The 14,648-nt window shown below is 40.1% G+C and overlaps 1 protein-coding gene across 2 annotated transcripts in view; it reads right to left on the bottom strand.

Moving 5' to 3' along the window:
* Positions 1-14,648, bottom strand: part of sbf2 (SET binding factor 2) — a 144,655-nt gene that overhangs the window by 67,977 nt on the left and 62,030 nt on the right. For both annotated transcript variants that reach the window (XM_017707285.2, XM_017707286.2), the window contains exons 5-7: positions 14,363-14,473; positions 10,343-10,448; positions 133-265 (exon numbers count right to left, since the gene is read on the bottom strand). In XM_017707285.2, coding sequence (XP_017562774.2) covers positions 133-265; positions 10,343-10,448; positions 14,363-14,473 — 350 coding nt within the window. The remainder of the gene's footprint in view (positions 1-132; positions 266-10,342; positions 10,449-14,362; positions 14,474-14,648) is intronic.

Here is a 14,648-nt window from a genome sequence, read left to right as displayed (position 1 = left end):
CCAGGAATGAACACAATACCATTCGCCAAACGTGTCATCTGATCTTCAGAGGGTGACCAAATCGGACTGAGCCATAAAACTGCCGCAATAAAAAACAAAAAAAGCTGCTAAAAAAATAACCTGTAATAATACCTGTATTTGAGAGGAAACATCATGGCATCTAAGGCTCGGCAGGCCTCTCCAAGTCTCTGGTAGCTTGTAGAATGGAACAAAACCTTGTGTTCTGTCAGAACTGCACAAAAAAGACTCAGAACATTCTGGATCCCTGGAAGACATAGCAAAAACAGAAAACGTTGTTAATCAGAATTTCTTGAGGAAAAATTATCACAACTTGCTATTAATCAAAAAACACACTGTTGTGATTTACAAACGGGTGAAGTGGCAATCTGCTACAGTCTATTTAAAATGGTGACTGCTTTAGTTTCTATTTCCAGACTATGAAACAGTCACAAAAACAGCCAAAACAAAGACCAAATGTCCTTCATAATGTGAAGCAGACAATTTAAACCAGGCATTAAAGCATGGTTTACAGGAAAAACAGAACAATTTCATGCCACAGACAGCAATCACAGCACGCCACATTCCACATAAGACATCCTTCTATCTCAAACAAGATAATGAAAATATGTCTACGGGATAAAGTGGGATTTCACATCCTTTTCAATGATGTAAATCAAATGACATAACAAATCGGCAGATGGGGGGGTGGTTTACAGTTCCTGTTATTGTTTGCTATCAACATACCACGGAGACCATTAATCACAGGTTTGAAAAAGACAGAGAGAGCCAAACAGTGACAGAGGCATCCGCACAACTGCCCAGGGTCAGTGGTTCAGCTATGCCTGTGTCAAGCTCTGACCCTCACCAACAAACAGGAACAAGATATGAAATTTAAGCATCTGTGCTACTGCCTGAAGACCTGAACTTGAAGATAAGCCCAGAAACAATGAAGAGCTTGGGAATTCAAAGTCACTTTCGGCTGTTCCACGAAGCCACATTTAAATATGTCATTGGTGACTTGCTTCCTACCATAGACTACATTGCTATCCAGGAACAGCTGTTAATTAATGAGTTCTTAAAGGAGGAACGCAATTTTTGAGATCCACAAATCTCCTCAACTTCATGATGTTTATAGCTTCTTTTTGTGTCCTTGGCCTCTCTTGGAATGAACGGTCCATTGCATCAGCTAAACAGAAAACAATTTCACAATCTAAGAGATATCCAGCCACACACACACTCATTTGCTCTCTGACCTTGAGGTGTTTACTTATCAGCTGGAAACAGCGGTCCATTTCCGACCCTAAATAACAGCAAACTGGCTTGGACAAAAGACTACAAACAACAAGCTGAGGGCTGTAGGCAAACTCCTTCCTGTTCTACCAGGCCTCCACTTCCCGTGGAGTGTGACTGGGCAGGGGGACATTTTTCAGGCCTGACTGTAGCGATTCTTTCTGAGGGGAGTCAATCATGGGGTCCAGTTTTAAAGTGTCGTTCATACATGCACTTTTAAGTGGGAATTTATCAGTAATTAAATGGGAAAGGGATAAAGTGCAAATGCAAACTGGCGTATCTGTGTAATCCCAGTAAAGCTGACATGGAAATATACAGTGGAGGAAAAGACATTTTTGTTTTTGCCATTTAATATACTGTTAAAGCAATAAGCCATGAGAGGCAGCGAGTTACTGTGATTTCATCACAAGGAAGGGTTTCTTAGGTGCGAAGCAGAGTAAAACTCCCTTCCCCGTGATAAAATCGCAGCAACTCACAGCCTTGAGTGGCCTAAATTTTTATTTAAAAACGGCAACCAACTTAAAATATATTAAAATACACGAGTTTTAGATAATTATTTAAGTTATTACTAACAATAATAATGAACAAGAATTCTGCCAAGAAACGTATTTCCTTTAGAGTATGGTATCGTTGCTAAGCAACCACTTTTTAAAAAACATTTTTATGTAACAGTAAACATGTGATAACACAGCACTGTTTAACGCAAATGCTTTGTTTATAAGTACTATTTGGTCACCACCACAAGGCTTCTGCCAGTCTGATGATGCCACTTTTCTCACACTGGGGCTGAATCTCAAATGACTTCCTGTCCTACATAGTGCACTGTGTAGAAATTTAAATACTGACCTGCAGCCCAACAGAGCAAAACATCACTAAAAATGGGATTCATTTGGGATTCTATCCACATTAATGCTTGACAGGCAGTCACTATCTGACAGCAGAAGGTAGAATTTCTAAACTTAATATTACACAGCTCAATATTTAGCTCAGGAGCATGGAGCCGTGACATACTTTTCTACTGCCATTTCTCAGTGAATCAAATCCTGAGTGCTTTAATTAAAATCGGTGGTTAATTATATGTGAATATAAATGGTGAATATTAATGTTGGAGTTCTTTAGCATGTTAGCCAACAAGCCAAAAGATAGCAATCTGACCAGCCTAGTTCTAGATAAGAAAATAAGTTCTCAGCCCCTCAGTTTAAACAAAAAGCGGCTTCTTACTTCATCTGTTCACTCTGTGCTCCGTGTTTACACAGCAAGTCAAAGTGGCCCAAATCCGATCTTTTTCCTCACATGTGACACAGATTTGTCATTTGTGTGGCAGTGTGAACAGCAAGAAAACACACTGAATCTGACATTTTCAATTCCGATTTGAGACGCTTCCATATGTGGTACTGAAATCCGATCAGAATCCTATCTGCGGTGATGCGACTCAGTCTGAACAGCCAGATCGGAATTCATGCGACTTTTACTTCAGTACAACTCGACATCCGTCATAATTTCGCGTTGCTGAGGCTCATAAATATTAAGGCTGATGTTTCTGTACCAAAAAATTAGAGAAGACTCAAACTGCGGCTGCGATGAAGAGCGGGGCCAGAGGGGCCGGAGAAGCCCAAGGCTGTGTTTAAAGAATCCGAGGACACGAATCAAAGAAGTGGCCGAATAACGCAGCCATTTTACCGCAAACTCAAACACATTGGGAGTGTTGAGCCCAGCTGTCACACACTGGAACTTCATAATCACTTCTGTAACGCTGGCAAAGGTGAAACCGGGAGCGATTAGTGTTCGCTAGTCTTCATGATTATTTACCTCTGGACGAGCCACGTGAAACATCATTCTTGTGCGCATGCGGGTCGGTTTGTGAGAGTGATCTGTTCAGACTGATGTTGCAAACAGGTCATATTTAAAAGATGGTGTGAACAGCTAAACAAAAAAATTGGATTTGGTGAGAAAATCAGATTTGGGCCACTTTTACCTGTTGTGTAAACACAGCCTTAGAGTCAAAGATGAATCCATTAACAGCAGAAGGGTTTGCCGTGGTGCAGTAATACAGAGTTCAGTTGTTCTGAGGCATCATAGCCGTGATATAGTGTGGATTTAACAACAGCTTAGAACGCGGCTCAGCCAGATTTTAGGACAGGAACTATCCATTTTATAATTCTAAATATTTAATGTATAAGCCAAGAAACACATACGAGGCTGCTTTATATTAATAATAATTTGTATTTATGTAGCACTTTTCATGTCAGTGGCAGCTCAAGTGTTTAACTTAAAGAGTAATACGAGGCATAATAATACGAGCACCCTCATAACCTTGGGGAATAGAAGACGGTTTTCCAAGAGGAATGGGCCAAAACTGTAAAAAGCTGTAAAAGCTAATTACTTCTTACAGTAGACATCATTAAGCTTATTGTCAACAATCCAACCTTTTTTTTTAATATTTGTAAATCCAAAGTTAAAAGACAATATGCATATTTGAAGTGGATATATTCTGCCTGAATACTTGTTTCTCCTCACTCTATGCATGAGACCCAGTACAACACTCGAAAACTTGTGTAAACAGAAGCTAAAACACTACCGGGAAATACAACACAAGTCTAGATTACAACCGGTAAATCTGAGTGTCCCTGAATTTTTTGTTTAGTTTTGTGAGCGAAAACATTGTGGTTCTGTATTGTGGACATGCTTCTGGAGAGAAGCAGCAAAAATGAAGGAAAAATGAATGAGCTGTTGGCTGTTCATCCTGAAAACCTTGTGTTTACTGGGATTTTCATGGCACGTATGAACACAAGCCTCCTGGTCAAATATGCAAACATTACCAGTAAAAGAGTCCAAATAATGACCCCGGGTTTTGAGGAAGGGGCATAAGTGGCCAACTGCTCTAGGGCAACAACACGGCCGCAGGCGGAGAGACAGCACTTCACCTGACAATCCAGTTTCAAAGAATCTGTATCGGAGGTGATCAAGCCATGCAATGGTGGATCAGTATTGTCTGTATTAAACCTGAACAAATTCTGAACATTTCTTGAGGCTGTTTTACCCGATTTCCACTTTCATGCCCCTAACGAAAAGGTGACACAAATGGACAGCCTAGTACATCTAAACAGATTTGGCTGACATTTTATGTCTTTTGGGTCAACGATGCAGAGCAATGAACCGTATAGAAAAGAGGTGAAGAAGAGGGTGCAGGCAGGATGGAGTGGGTGGAGACAGGTGTCAGGGCTGATGTGTGACAGAAGGATAGCAGCAAGAGTGGAAGGGAAGGTTTACAAGACAGTAGTGCGTCCTGCTATGATGTATGGTTTGGAGACTGTGGCTCTGTCTAAAAGACAGGAGGCTGAGCTGGAGGTGGCGGAGATGAAGATGCTGAGATTTTCGTTGGGAGTGACAAAGATGGACAAGATTAGAAATGAGCAGATCAGAGGGACAGTGAAGGTGGGGCAGTTTGGACATAAAGCCAGAGAGGCCAGGTTGAGATGGTTTGGACATGTGTTGAAGAGGAATAGTGGATATATTGGTCAAAGAATGTTGGAGATGATGCTGCCGGGTAGAAGGAGAAGAGGTAGACCTCAGAGAAGGTTTATGGATGTAGTGAAGGTGGACATGGAGATGGATGGTGTAAAAGTAGAGGAGGCAGTGGATAGGACAAGATGGAGGCAGATGATCCGCTGTGGCGACCCCTAAAGGGAGCAGCCGAAAGAAGAAGAAGAAGGTGCCCCAGTTGTGTCAGTGGACACTCAATATCAACCAAGTACCTGACAAAGCTCTGATCTGTTATGAAATGTGGAGGGAAAAATATGGCTTGGCTTAGCAGGACAGCAGCCCAATAAGGATGATTCACAGTGAAAAACTCCAAGTGAAGGTGAGCATAAATAAATAAGCAGTTTAATCGACATTTATATGAGCTAATGTGGTGCAGATTGCTGCTGGACCATTTGTCTTCAGTTTTCCGTCATTTTGAATCCGCATTCTCACATTCTCACAGATTTACATTTCACGGGTGCCGAGAGGGTTTTGATGAAAAGAACCAATATCTTTGGTTCCTAATGGTGTGAATGAGGATCTTAATCTCAGCTGTTTTCTATAAATAAGACTGTCTTCTATAAATGTGTTTGATTAATACATTATTTTGAAATAGTCTCATGTAGTCATGATGTATTTCGCTGTCGGAATAAAACCTTGTATCTCCAAAACGGAAGAGAAGGAAAAAAAATACATTACTTTCAATGCAAGTCAATGGAACCAGAGTTTTTTCCAAGTCATTTTTAGCCATTTATTTTGATCCATCCTTCATGAAATTTACACACAATATAAAGGCCAACATGCTTTTTCAAATGATGTCAAAAACTGAAAATCGACAAAAAAAAAATGGAGATATGAGATTTTGTTCCAACAACAGTGATTTGACTTCTGAACAAATACTCCCTGTGTCCCAATTCAGGGGCTGGATCCTTTGAAGGACATGCCTTCATAGAGTGCTGTTCATAAATGCTGCTTAGACCCATGAAGGCTTAACCGAAACGTGACTGCCTGCCCTACAGCCGATTTTCTATTTGCGTCACAGCACTGCTGTTTCCGCCCTTATTGTTGCACCATGAAACACCGCTCCTGTCAAGTTATTTTTAAATTCTTTAAAGATGGAGCCAGAAACTTTTTTTTTGTTTATTTTTTCATTTATTAGAGCTGGAGATCCTTCCCCACCAGCTACTTATACGTTTTTTTGTTTGTTTTTTGTTAGCCATTCACCCCAGTTTAAACCCAATAAATATATTTAAAAGTGTACTCTTGCATATGAAAGAGCCTTCAAAACGAGACAGCCTAGTTGCTCTGCTGTGACACAATCGGCATTCAAATGCAGCCTCCGAAGGACACAGCCCCTAAAATGGGACACACTGATGGAGTATATTGCCTTGTTGGTGTACTATCACTTTAAGAAGGTCCTAACAGAAGCCACTCAGGTGAGGTTAAGCTGAGTCTTCAGATGGAAATAGGTTGAGTGGGTTGCTCCATGAGCACTGATGATAGCAAAAAGCTGAAACGTCTGTTCAGTTTGTGTCTGGTTTTTGTTCTCCTTTTAATGGAATAAATGGTCTGATTTATTAACAGTGTGTAGGCAATACTTTTTCTAGTCCATTAAACACACAAATCGCACTGTACACGATACCAAGCAACACACACACTTAGCTAATGACACAATTATGGACAAAACTGGGTACTTGGATTTCCATTATCTTGCTGGTGATCTCCTCGATTCTGACAGGTTCACAACCGAACAAGCAAAAAGAAGGTAATGACTAACTTGACAAGCTTCCAGACTCTGCGGTTTGTTTCACCACAACTCTTATGACCAGAAGGCCACAAAGTTCAACTTTAACTCAAAAATGATTAAGCAACTTAATGGTTTCTGGAAGATGTTCTAAAAGAGTTGTGTCAGATGAAGAACGGGAGAAAACTGCAAAGCTCACAGAGAAAAGGCTGTGTGACATGGAAAAGAAGAGGAAAAGGACTACTTAACTTCCAGGGTTAGCAGGCTTAAGTAAATCACTTGACGATATTGTTTTGTGAGCGCACCATTAATCTCCGACTAACATAAATCCACAAAAAAGTACAATTTTATGAAACACTGCACAATAACTAGTCTACAGCAAAGTTGAATAGTTCATGTGGATCTGTGCCAAAAAGGTCCCTGTGAACCACATTCTCAAGCATTCCCACTTGAGATTACAAGGGTTTTTGATTTTGAGTGGTCAACAAAACTTTGCAGTATAGTGCCCTTCAGAATAACTGGCACAAAAGCTAAACTGAAAACATGATAGAAATCAGACTACTTGAAGAAAATACATCAAACATTTCACAGAAACTCTGCTCAATCTCCATCTGCCTTAGTCCAGGGCTGACAACTGATATTATTGCATATTACAAGGTAGGTGGATGGGAAGGTAGGTACATACAACTTTATTGATCCTGAAGGGAAATTGCAGAAATAAGTTAATTAAAAAAATAATGTAAATACGTACCACTGTTATGTAAACTAACATTCTTATGTTTACTTTTAAATGGGTAATTCTCAGCGATTCAGTAACACTGATGTGGTGGTGGTGGGTTAGTGTGTTGCACTGGTATGAGTGCATCAGACACAGCAGTGCTGCTGGACATTTTAAACACCTCAGTGTCACTACTGGACTGAGGATAGCCTACCAACCAAAAACATCCAGCCAACAGCATCCTGTAACCACTGATGAAGGACTAGAGGATGACCAACACAAACTGTGCAGCAGCAGATGAGCTGTCGTCTCTGACTTTACAAGATGGAGTGACAAGGTAGGAGTGTCTAATAGAGTGGACAGTGAGTGGACACAGTGTTTAAAACCTCCAACAGCACTGCTGTGTCTGATCCACTCAGACCAGCACAACACACACTAACACACCACCACATCAGTGTTACTGCAGTGCTGAGAATGATCCACCACCCAAATAGTACCTGCTCTGTGAGGGTCCATGGGGGTCCTGACCACTGAAGAACAGGGTAAAAGGGGGCTAACAAAGTATCAGAGAAACAGATGGACTACAGTCTGTAACTGTAGAACTACAGAATGCACCTATACAGTAAGTGGAGCTGATAAAATGGACAGTGAGCGTAGAAACAAGTGTTCATATTGTTATACCTGATCTGTATAAGTCAACACATCATCTACAGGAAACAAATAAATGACATTTTTCCATAATTATGATCAGGCCACATTTTGTGTTTGAACTTTTTTCCGATATGGTAAATTCAGCAAATAATTAGCAGTTTTGCATTCAAATGTACAGATGTGAGCCCTGTGTAGAGAATGTGTGTTAACTTATTTTCAATCACACAATCAACAAAACATGGAATTTGACCAAAGGTGGATAAACCTGGACATAAACAAAAACTCAGGTACATGAGACCTACCACCTGGTCAAGTGTAATTTCGCCATCATCGAGGAAAAAATTAGCTATACTTGTAAGGTTTTGTGATGCTCACATGTGGTTCTTAGTAAGTGAATCTGGATAATAACAGTATTGTTCATCGCAATAATTCTGCAGATGATAATCATTCAAAATTGACACTGTTGAAGCTTACAGTACCTATGTTGCTGCCTTGGCTATTAGTCCTTCCCTGCCGTGCAACCTCAACGGCTCTTTGAACTCCTTCCCCTCTCCGCATTAAACAAGCAAAAGTTCGGAGAGATACTGAGAAGGTCCACCTTGCTTTTTTTTCTACTTCACAACAATGAAATCTGGCCACGTAGAGCACGTAGCCACGTTCTGATGTCCAAGCGAGAGAACAACAAAATTTGAAATGCTTGTGGAAAACCCTGGAATTCGCATTAAGAATTCAGACATATGAGGCTAATCACTGCCGGTGCCTCATGTTCAATATCTGCGTAACATGTGGTCCATTCGTTTTTTGAAATGTATGCTTTAGAAGACTGACATAAGCCACGGCTCAGGAGAGAAGGTCAATGTGCAGATAATTTGTCCACTAGACTGACTCTTTACATAGCTGTAATGCTATACAGGTACGTTTATGAGCAATGTACGTGCACAAGTATGTGTGTCTGTGCTGCTCTGTTTGGGATTTGGGAGCATGCTAACTATTAGAACATTCCTCAGGAGGTCACTATCTATTGCTTTCACGCAACACTACTCTTTCAGCAATAAGCAAATTACTTTCATTTCAATAAATAAGGGCATTTTTCCCCCCGTTGCTCGGAATGCCTCAAGAGAATGTACAAAATGCACCGCATATTGTTTCACAACCATTCGTCAGCTCAGACATTGCGAAATGACCTCTTACAGGTTTACTACATCATAAAAAGCAAGCTGATCAAAGAGTTTCGCTTCACTAAGAGCCAAAAAGTAAATATTGGTTTACTCTCTTCAGTCTTCACCTTCAGTTATTTACTGTCTGTATACTCTACAGAATTAGCACTGAGAGTTTTTACATGACTCCTGCTCTATACAGACGGCAATGTGATGTCAGTAAACCATAGAAAAGCCACATCATGTACTTCATATGGCAGGAAATGGACACAGCAAGCAAGCACTCTCTTAGCAATCCCATTTCTTTAAAGGATTTTTAGATATTCACACAATTAATACTGGAGATTGTGGTCTATTCAGTTTCAAAGGCAGATGCCTACATTATTCCATAACTACACCATCTGAACATTGTGGCTTGTCTTATAAGCGATAAATACGAGGCAAAGTTTATCCTGAAAATGCTTGATATACGCATTAATACAATAATGATTATGCATGAATTAAAATCAACTTGAATAATGTGATTAAAAAGGATACAGTTACAAAGCAAACACTTAAATACGCAACTTAAAAACAAACACATTCGCAGCCTGGTGCGTTGAGCTGAATTAAAAGGGAATTCCACTGATTTTGCCAGATGAAATGAAATTTTCTGTTTCAGAGAAACACTGAGTCAGAATTACTCACAGTGGTGGTGATAGGAACCAAACACCTGAACAGTTTAATGCCTCTGAAAGCTCCGTCAGGGAAAGTTATTAAATGAAGTGGTCACAAATATGCTGACGAGACATGATGGTTTTGAAATTGTTTGAAAAAAACATTAAGCGTACGTAAAACATATTTTCTAAAGTCTATTCATGTTGGAGCGGTACATGCAGAGTGTTGTGAGGCCAGATTTAGCCCTATTTCACCATTTTCAACACTTTACATTTTCAATCAATTAAAAAAAAAAAAAATCAGAGTTTCGGTTTACTGGTTGTATTGGTGCGTACATTAAATGGCTATATTTTTGTTGTACACTTCATGGCATATCAGGCTCTTACTGCCACCACTGTAAACCATTCTGAGTTGCTGAAGTTTTCATACAATTAACCGTTTCACATTAGACCACTCTGATTGAATTTCTTTACATATGAACGGTTGAATTACCCAGAAATTCTGAACATGTGGAAGGATGAGTAGACGCCGGCAACAGTGGTCAACTAATGGGGCCTGCACCTGTGCCTTCTGTAGAAGAAAAGATTAAGGAAAAACACCCACCTAGCTGCTGGAAGAGGAGAGACAAGCTTTTATTGGTAACAGGCAGGCTGTCGTTTATAGGAGTCTGGATCAGCTGTCGATCTCCAGCTCCCAGAGAAAAGAGTTTCTGCAAATATGGACAAAAACAGTGGCATTAGTTCCAGATCATACTATTTATTGTATAAGTTAAAGGCAGAAACAATAAAAACATTAACTCTTCATACCCTAGGCTTATTATTCGGTTATTAACTTTGAGGCTTATTACACAGTTAGTACTATAAACTATTCAGTAAATACTATGAAACTTGTACTATGTAAGGTCTGCACCTGTGATGGGTCAAAATTCTTAGATGAACATAATAAACATAAAAACTACAAGGTAATGAAGAAAGACAATTTTTACTAATAAATTCAGTTCTTTCAGTAATACACACCTGAGTTGGGAATGAATGAATGAATAAATAAATAAATAAATAAATAAATAAATAAATAATAAAAAAAAAAAAATGCTAAATTATCTAAATATCTATTGGCCTATTACAGTTTGTCCAGTATCTGCCTATGAAATGGTTGGCAGCCCAAGGCAATTCGTTTTCTTGTTTTTATGTTACAATTTGCATAATGTCAGCACTGTTGTTTCATTTCAAAACGACAAAAAAAAGAATGGCTACAGATGGTGCATATTCCGTTTGGCTTTAGATACTAGGTTTATTAGGGTATCAAACCTGTAGATGGAGGAGGTTTTGGCCTCTTAAAACCTGAACAAAAAGTATGAAGAACAATTAAAAATTGCTTGTCTAATGTCCCTCATAGAAACCATGACTAGCTCCACATGGCCAGCACTTTCATGGTGGATCTGCTTTCAAAGTACTTTGACACTTTATTGTAGGCCAGTGGTCTCCAACTCTGGTTCTGGAGAATTATCCTGAGCAGAACTTTCAACCACAACTTGTCATCAGCTAACTAACCCCTTCCGAAGTCCCTGATTGGCTGGAACAGATGTGTTAGAGTTAAGTAAGGGGCTGGCGGAGCTTACTGGAAACAGGTTGGAGCTAAACCTTGCGGGAAGGCAGCTCTCCAGGACCAGGGCTACACACCTATTTAACTGTAACATGTCGTGCACTGACCCAGGCTTGAGGAGGATGCTGGAGGCAGAGTTCAAGGTTTCAGCAGCTGTGTTCTTTATTCACACACAACAAACACAAAACATTCAAACAAAACCTAAGCTAAGCTGGCCACTTTTCATTGGCTTCTAGCTAGACTTTTCTGTCCTTTTTACTCGAGCCCAGAGGGGATGAGAGCTCTTTGCTCTGCCTCTTTGTCACCGCCCCCATGCTGCAGCTCAGCCACCCAGGTCGAGGTGAGATGTAGTGAAGCGGCCTCACTGCGGAGCTGAGGGCGTGACCTGGGCAGCTGAGCAACAAGCACTCTTTCCCTCTCAGGACTCGCTCCTTGCCCTCATGCATCTCGTGGCAGGTTCCCACTGCCACCTGCATCCCTTAGCAGAGCTCAGGCTAACTCTGGATTTTAAGAAGCAGGCTAGGCTATGAACCACAAAACTCTCAGATTACATAAGAGGGCTGCAGCTGTGTACACTAAAGAAACTTCCTTTATGGTCTCAGTCCTGCTTAATTCACCCTCACATCATGCCACTGCTGCTATCCTGCAACATCACATCTGCCCAACCAAATTAATTTTAGCCAGTCCAGCAGCAGCACACAGCAAACCTCAAACCACAGGTTTACTAAAATAAAACAGGCATGCATGGCAGCTGACTAAAACAGGAAGAAAAGCCATAGAGTAAGATGCTTGTGGCTCAACACTGTAAAACAAGGCAAATATGAGCAAATAAACTCCCAGCAGTCATCAGCTAGACCCACTTAAAGGACTTGATGCTGAATATGATGAGGCTGGGTAAGAGCTAGATACGACAGGCTGATGGGTACCTGGCTATTCCTGACATTTTAATTGGCTGGAACTTGGGTCACATTGAAGGATGTGCTTGTACTTCTGAGGGTGCTCCATTTGATCTAATGCAGCTAGAAGAAATCACGGTGTGAAATTGTGAAATGTATTAGTGAATTATACTAAAATTATTCATGATATTTAAATGATGCTTAGGGACTACATGAGATCCTATATCAAATTATTGTTGGGGGTACAGTCATATACATATCTGCTAGAGGCAGGGATGAATTACTGAATAGGTCATTGCCTAGAGGTGTAATGGTTGACCCCTTTCATGGTTCAGTTCAGTCTTCAGTTTATGGGTTACGGTTTGGTTTGTATCAAAACCATATGGAAAAATGTAACCACAAAATTTGAAACCTCGGATTTTGTTTGTGTTTTTGAAGATGTGCAAAACACAAACCAGTGATCTTTTCGTCGGTGTTGCTACTTTGATGTCTAGCCATAATTGTTGACTCTGTACTACGCTTGTTGTGGGAAGCTCTGTGGGCATGTCCTGGGCTTTTTGAACTTAGTTCTTGTGTGTTTTATTTTTTTTTGCATTTGCTTGTTAATAAAATATTGACCACAAAAAATACCTGACAAACGGTTCAAATTCTTATATGAGTTGAAATTGCAGTTTTTCTTCTTAAAAAGTGTGATATCCTAACACCCTTTACTTATGTATAGAACACAGAAAATCACGGGAATCTTATTGCCAATCACGGCAATTTTAAGCCTCTTTGTGCACTGTAGCGCCACCTAAGGGCAAAACTAGGTCAAACTTTGCAAGTGTTATAAATTGAGATGTTCAGGCTGTTTTTATTAAACTTTAGCAAAGCCAAAGAAATAATGACAAAGAAATGTGGAGACCACAAGCAATTATCTTCCTACAGAACAAAGAGATCATATATAATTTTTTATACAAAAGATAGTTCCGACCTAATAGTGATTGGAATTCCTCAATCTTTACAATTGGATGTATGTAATGCAATGAAGTAATGTGTTGCCTCTGTTATTGCTTGAGCACAGTCAAAAGGTCGGGGAGAATTTGGCACCAAACATCGCTGGAAGCACTGGCTGCGCAATCGGTAGCCTTTGTGGTTGGTGACTGAATACAGAGCAGCGTGCTCTACCGGCAAGAATAAAAAAAATGATGGTTTCCACCACATGCTGAACAGTAGGCTGCTGAACCATGGACTCACTTATTTCTACCAATTAGGATACAGGCGCAGAAATAAACATTTTTAAAATGTAGAAATTGAGACTAGATGCACAGAGAAATATAACATTTATTTCTATAAGGCTAAAAATACAGTGAAATTAACAAAATGCTGATATTCTAGTAAAGTAGCCCAAAACAGCCCAGCACAAACACATAACAAAATATCCGTCTGAAATATTGGTAAAATCTGAAAAATCTGTCTAATACTGATCTCTTTCTTTTATTTTTTTTATGTATTTTTTTAAGTAATTGTCTGCCAATACATGTATGATTCCATATGATACGTGCTTGAAACTGAAATTAAGCTATTTTAACAGAAATTCTGTTTTGGTACCAATATTAAATGTGCAAATTCTTTTTTTAAAACACTTTTGTATAGCATTGCATAGTTTGCTTATAATTACTGTATTTATTGCCTGTCTGCACTGCTGTCTGCTAATGTTCTATGTTTAAATGTAGCACTGTATCCTGGAGTAACTGCATTTTATTCCTCCCTCAACTCATCTGTGATGAAAAGAAATGACAATAACAAACTGTGACTCTTTAATAGACCTTTAAACAAGATGCAAAAAGGCTAATAGTGGCATAATGAAGAAGGCAGTTTTATAAGCGCTATCTGAATGGTGAACAAAACAAGGATACTGCCTTCCGTCTGCCTCCTCCCACTCTCCCATGGAAATACCACTAAAGGTGAGACGTCTACTCTCCGACAATGCAATACTTAAGGTATCGAGTCAAGCGAGTGAATTAACCCTGACTGACCCCTTCTTAGAGTTGGCATCCCCCTACAGGCTCCCTGGGGGACCAGCCACTGGCGCTGGCTCAGGGTAGAGGCATTTGAAGAATTGTCTGGGTAAGTAAAGCCTCACCTGGGAGCCTCCTGCCACAGGCACTGTGCATGTGAGAAGGTTGGCCACCAAACCCTCCAGAGGGAAGTTTAGAGTGTCAATGTAAACCGTGTAGATCAGCCCCAAACAGCCCTGGGAGACAAAGCAGACATGGAATTTAGTATGTACTCACTCACACACACACACACACACACACACACACACACACACACACACACACACACACACACACACACAAAGGTATACATACATAGACACATGCAAAAACACACTGTGCAATAAACAACACAGACCTCCCAGACTGCCA

Source organism: Pygocentrus nattereri, chromosome 15 (assembly GCF_015220715.1).
Source record: "Pygocentrus nattereri isolate fPygNat1 chromosome 15, fPygNat1.pri, whole genome shotgun sequence".
In the NCBI taxonomy this organism is placed as follows: Eukaryota; Metazoa; Chordata; class Actinopteri; order Characiformes; family Serrasalmidae; genus Pygocentrus; species Pygocentrus nattereri.
The sequence above is the reverse complement of the archived record's forward strand: the minus strand, read 5'-3'. Positions and strand labels throughout refer to the sequence as shown.